Below are 6,123 nucleotides of genomic sequence, written 5' to 3' on the forward strand. Positions count from 1 at the left end.
GTGAAAGTAGTCTTCTCTTGATCTTCTGGTGCAATAACAATCTGATTGTATCCCGAATAACCGTCCAAAGCAATAATGTGAATGTCCTGCTAACCTCTCTAACATCTGATCAATGAAAGGCAAAGGATAGTGATCCTTTCAGGTTGTGGCATTAAGCTTTCTGTAGTCTATGCACACTCTCCATCCTGTTTGAACTCTTATAGGAACGATTTCATCATATTGATTTCTAACAACAGCGACACCTGCTTTCTTAGGTACCACATGCACTGGGCTAACCCATTTGCTGTCAGAAATTGAGTAAATCACCCCCACACTTAGCAATTTGAGGATCTCTTTCTTCACGACCTCCATCATTGGGGGGTTAATCCTACACTGATTATCACGTACAGGCTTGAAATCACCTTCCATTAGGATTCTATGCATGCACATGGATGGGATAATGCCTTTGATGTCAGCAATTGTCCAACCAATAGCCGTTTTGTGTTGTTTCAGAACACTAAGTAAACATTCTTATTGTATTGGTGTGAGGTTCTTTGAAATAATCACTGGAAGTTCTTCTTTATCACCCAAGTATGCGTACTTTAAGTGGTATGGAAGCGGCTTCAATTCTAGTATCGGTGCCTGCACAATAGAAGGTAAAGGAACCTCATTAGTTACGGGTAAAGAAATATAAGAAGCATTACCCGGTTTGGCTTGTTGTAATGCCGTTCAAGCACCACACATCTCCACTAGCTCTTTGGTTAAGTCCACGTCCAGGTTCAGTTGCCCATGAACGTCTAAATCAATGCTATTTTGTAACACAACTCCAAGTTCATCTTCAGCATTCAAATCAAATATTTTTTATGCTAACGAACCAATAACATCAATAGAGAAATCTAAGTGAACATCACTGGGATAGCGCATGGTTTCAAAAATATTGAACCGTATGATCTCTTTATCAAATTCCATAGTGAGTGCACCACTATCAACATCAATCTTCGTCTTTGCAGTCTTTATAAACGGTCTCCCAAGAAGTAACGAAGTAGATGAAAAATTATCTCCATTGTACATATCCACAACGTAGAAATCAACCGGAAATATTAACTGATTTACTTGAACTTACACGTCCTCCATGACTCCCTTAGGATATATATTGGACTTGTTAGCCAATTGAATAGTAATCTTTGCCTCTTTTAAAGGTCCAAGATTCAAAGAATCATAAACATCGGCTGACATAACGCTTATGGAAGCTCTCAAATCAATCAAAGCACGCTCAAATCGTCGGTTACTAATGGTAACAGAAATTGTGAAGCCGCTAGGATCTTCACACTTTGTAGGCATCTTCTTAAGTAACATAGTTGTAGCGCTTTCGCCCACCTGAGTAATCTCATTAGCAATCAACCTATCCTTCCTTGTACACAAATCCTTCAAAACCTTGGCATACCTGGGTACGGTTCTGATGACCTCAATAAATGGAATCTTGATGTGTATCTTGTTGAAAATATCCATGATCTCCTTGTCTTGAGCTTGCTTCTTCGATTTGGCAAAACGACTAGGGAAAGGAGGTGGTATGGTAAAAGTGGGAATTGTGTCCTTAGGTTGGCCGATTGAGGTTGGCTTTTCCTTTGGGACAGTTTCCTCCTCTACTTCCTTTTCAATGTCGTTACTAACCTCTTTTTGTTGATGTGGCACTTCAGTTTGTCTCCCACTTCTTAGAGTTACTGCATTAACGTGCTCTCTTGGGTTCACGAAAGGTTGTGATGGAAACTTTGTTGAAGCTTGTGCCTTCATTAAATTCACATAAGTTGTTATTTTCCTCATTTGTAATTATAGATCTTTGACAGTAGCATCGTTCTTTTGTTGATAATGTGTGTTATGTTGTAATATTGCATCTTGTTTCTGCATTATGGCTTTCATCATCTCTTCTAAACTTGAGCTTTGAATATGTTGTTGATGTTGTGGTTGGAATTGTGATTGTTTAAAACCACCTTGTCGTCCGAAAAAGGGGTTGGAAACTGCATCTTGCTTGTTTGCATAACTGAAATTTGGATGATCTTTCCAACCAGGATTATAAGTATTAAAGTAGGGATCATACCTTTGCCTCTGATTTGGAAACACAACGTTCACTTGTTCGGCCTCTTCTTCATAAGAAGGAATGAGAACGGATGCCATTTGTTGCATCATCTTCTCCATATTACCCATCATATCTTCTAAATGTGAAGAAGAACTAACTTCGTTGACTCTTCTAGCTATCGATGCGCCTCTTGTATTAAATTGTTGCGTGTTTGCAGCCATGTTCTCGATCAGTGCCGTGGCTTCATCAATTGTTTTATTGGTTAATGCACCACCACTAGCCGCATCTATGAGATTTCTCTCCGATTGAAGCATCCCATCATAGAAATACTGCACTATGAGTTGCTCACTGATTTGTTGGTGTGGACAGCTAGATAATAACTTCTTGTATCGTTCCCAGTAATCATAAAGAGTTTCACCAACAATTTGCTCAATTCCACTTATTGCTTTACAAATAGTTGATGCTTTGGAAGCGGGGAAGTACTTTTCTAAAAACACTTTCTGTATGTCATTCCAAGATGTAACACTTCCTTGTGGAAGGCTGTAAAACCACTCTTCCGCAGAATCTGTCAAAGAAAAAGGAAAAGTTGTAAGTAAAGCTCTGTCTTTGTCACTTCCAATTGGTTTCAAACTTGTCAACCTATGTTGAAATAATAGCAAGTGTTTATTCGGATCATCTCCAGGTAACCCTTTAAACTTCGGTAACCAATGTATCAACTGAGATTTAAGTTCAATAGAATCATCTAAGTTGATGCAAAGCTTTTGTTGATCAAACGATGGAGATGTTAGATCTTTGAGCGTCCTCCTTGGAGGAGGAGGTGGTGGAGGATCTATCTCGTCGTTTGTATTAACCATCTCTTCTGTAGAGGGTTCTTGTTGCAAGTGTTGACGTCCTTGTAATATTATTCCCTTGCGAGTTTGAATACCGCACCTCAAATAATCCCAATCTTTCGGTGCCAGAGATTAAGCACCTAAAACCAAAATCTAGAAAATGAAATTAAAAACTACAAATAAATTCTAATGGAAACATATATGAAGGAAATAAATAGGCTTTTTGTTAGAGAGTTCTCACTTAGGTGGAAGAAATTTTTAGGTTATAAAAGACATCAGCTAAAGGAATCAAATGAGTAAGATCGTATTGGATCTAGAGACGTAAGGAGCATGACTGCAGTTGAGTTCGTAGGAGGATGATTGTGGTCTCAACCATAATCCATTCCATAGTCTGATAGTTGGTTAGTTTTTGTAGACGTTTAGAGTGCGATGTTCAAAGTATACCAGGTCCCAGGGGTTTTCTTTCATTGTAGTTTTACTTGTTAACAAAGTTCTTGTGTGTCTGATTTTGCTTTTCTCTATTGAGAGTTATTTAATTTAATTGTTAAAGAAACACACAGGTTCATTCTCATATTAACGAAAAAGTTGACTTGAGGGGTGTTGTTTTAGATTGTGAACAAAATAAATAATCAAAGAAAATAAAATTGTATTGTAATCAATAGAGAGAGATATGATCGAGGAATCCTTCTTCGTATATAAACCGTCAATGAGTTAATATATTCATCTATTCGTCATTAATCATAGATTATCACCAACCGTATAAAAGCAGCTAGAGCACTGCTAATCTCTAAAGTCCTTTGGTCACTGGTTACCGAAGCGCTCGAATACCAGATTCTACTTATCCAAACCACCAAATAGTAGCGTACTCAAGGTGTAGCTTGGTCAAATGCTTTATATTTTGTGACTTAGGTTAATCCTAGTAGTTAGATTCTTAGCGCAAGGTCCACTTTCTAGTCTTGTTTCTACACGTGATTTCTCCACAAAATCCCTCTGCAAGGTTTCACGTTTTCTACTTGCGTAGAGGTTATTCAAAAATTACACGGATATCCTAACCCTTTACTAGCTTTAGATTAATCAATAAACTGATTTAGTTGGCCACCTAGAACAATCAATCAATCAATCAATCATAATATTTACTTATAGTAGAAACAAATGATAATCATATGAAGAAATCAAAATAGATTCATATATTAAATCAAATCAAGTTTATAACTTAGAATTCATCCTCAATCAATAGATGTTTAGCTACTCATGGATGTAGAAGCATCCATGATATACATATGAGAAAAGTAGGAGATAACATTACGATTGATAATCGCTCCGTGTGATGTTTCTTCTCTACCAAACCTAACAATTTCGTGACCTTATGATGTGATATGATTTCACATAATCTAATACATTTTTCTAGGTTTACATTGCTTGGTATTCACGTATTGGTTTTGGTTTAAGAACCCGACCCAAAATAACGAAATAATGTTCCCAAACGTGCCCTTAGGCCTTCCAAGGAGTTTATACACCTTTACCATTTGCTAAGTGCGCGGACCCAGTCTGCGAAATCCAAAATCCAGCAGAAACTTTCGGAATTAAGTCTGCGAACCCGGTATGCGAACCTAGTTCGCGGACTTCACTGACTTCGTATTCAATAAAATCTTGTTTTGGCCATAACTTCTTCATACGAACTCGGAATGACCTCATTCTTTTTGAATTATTTTTATCTTTAAATTATCTTCAAGTTGATGATGAGAAATCCTTAATTTGAATGAGTTAAGATCGGTCTTTGGCCCTTCTCTTTATTATGTGTGTTTTTCTCCTTTTCGTCGCATTTCTTTCACTTCTCTTGGACTTTGGCACTTGGATACTTGGAATACTTCTCTTCCTAGATCTTTTCAGCACTTTGTAGCTCCTTTTTGGATGATTCACCTAATAGAGACAAATAAGAGAAAACAAGAGTACTAATACGAAAATATGCAAGAATAATAGCTAAAACAAGTATGGAATAAACACTAAAATCATATGAATTATGCACTTATCAATTTTTATAGCTCACAGATTATAAATTAGGAACAAGATAAGTAGAAATCAGAAAGTTCTCTTCGTCTCATACTTTGTGATTCCACGAGATAGATATCTAAATTTTTTTTTTTTGATTTGTTTGGATTGTTCTTGTGAGGTAGATTCGATTAGGATTCTCTACAACTTTTGAAAAGAGTAAGATATCTTAATCATATAAGTTTGCTTGAACATTCTTTTCTTGAGGGTTATTCTAATGTAAACATATTTCCATTACTTTAATGGAAACATATATGAAGGAAATAAATAGGCTTTCTGTTAGAGAGTTCTCACTTAGGTGGAAGAAATTTTTAGGTTATAAAAGACGTCAGCTAAGGGAATCAAATGAGTAAGATCGTATTGGATCTAGAGACGTAAGGAGCATGACCGCAGTTGAGTTCGTAGGAGGATGATTGTGGTCTCAACCATAATCCATTCCATAGTCTGAAAGTTGGTTAGTTTTTGTAGCCGTTTAGAGTGCGATGTTCAAACTGTACCAGGTCCCATGGGTTTTCTTCCATTGTAGTTTTACTCGTTAACAAAGTTCTTGTGTGTCTTATTTTGCTTTTCTCCATTGAGAGTTATTTAATTTAATTGTTAAAGAAACACACAGGTTCATTCTCATATCAGCGAAAAAGTTGACTTCGGGGGGTGTTGTTTTAGATTGTGAACAAAATAAATAATCAAAGAAAATAAAATTGTATTGTAATCAATAGAGAGAGATATGATCGAGGAATCCTTCTTCGTATATAAACCGTCAATGAGTTAATATATTCATCTATTCGTCATTAATCATAGATTATCACCAACCGTAAGTCCTTTGGTCACTGGTTACCGAAGCGCTCGAATACCAGATTCTACTTATACAAACCACCAAGTAGTAGTGTACTCAAGGTGTAGCTTGGTCAAATGCTTTATATTTTGTGACTTAGGTTAATCCTAGTAGTTAGACTCTTAGCGCAGGGTCCACTTTCTAGTGTTGTTTCTACACGTGATTGCTCCACAAAATCCCTCTGCAAGGTTTCACGTTTTCTACTTGTGTAGGTGTTATTAAACAATTACACAGATATCCTAACCCTTTACTAGCTTTAGATTAATCAATAAACTGATTTAGTTGGCCACCTAGAACAATCAATCAATCAATCATAATATTTACTTATAGTGAAACAAACGATAATCATATGAAGAAAT

At 36.5% G+C, this 6,123-nt stretch overlaps 1 protein-coding gene across 1 annotated transcript; it reads right to left on the reverse strand.

The window, feature by feature from the left end:
* Nucleotides 1-1,806: 1,806 nt before the first annotated feature.
* LOC113359236 lies at nt 1,807-2,907 on the reverse strand. The gene is made up of 2 exons (XM_026602904.1): nt 2,075-2,907; nt 1,807-2,017 (listed from the first exon to the last, which is right to left on the reverse strand). Exons 1-2 carry the CDS (start codon nt 2,905-2,907, stop codon nt 1,807-1,809), a joined length of 1,044 nt encoding a protein of 347 aa, XP_026458689.1.
* Nucleotides 2,908-6,123: the final 3,216 nt, after the last annotated feature.

The sequence above is a fragment of the Papaver somniferum genome, chromosome 3, assembly GCF_003573695.1.
Source record: "Papaver somniferum cultivar HN1 chromosome 3, ASM357369v1, whole genome shotgun sequence".
NCBI lineage: Eukaryota > Viridiplantae > Streptophyta > Magnoliopsida > Ranunculales > Papaveraceae > Papaver > Papaver somniferum.

What these genes read in the sequence shown, in the direction of transcription:
- LOC113359236 (XM_026602904.1), bottom strand. Translation starts at nt 2,907, where the DNA reads ATGGTTAATACAAACGACGAGATAGATCCTCCACCACCTCCTCCTCCA. An exon ending in TTTCCAAATCAGAGGCAAAG is followed by an intron (nt 2,018 to 2,074) that starts GTATGATCCCTA and finishes TCCAAATTTCAG; the next exon opens with TTATGCAAACAAGCAAGATG.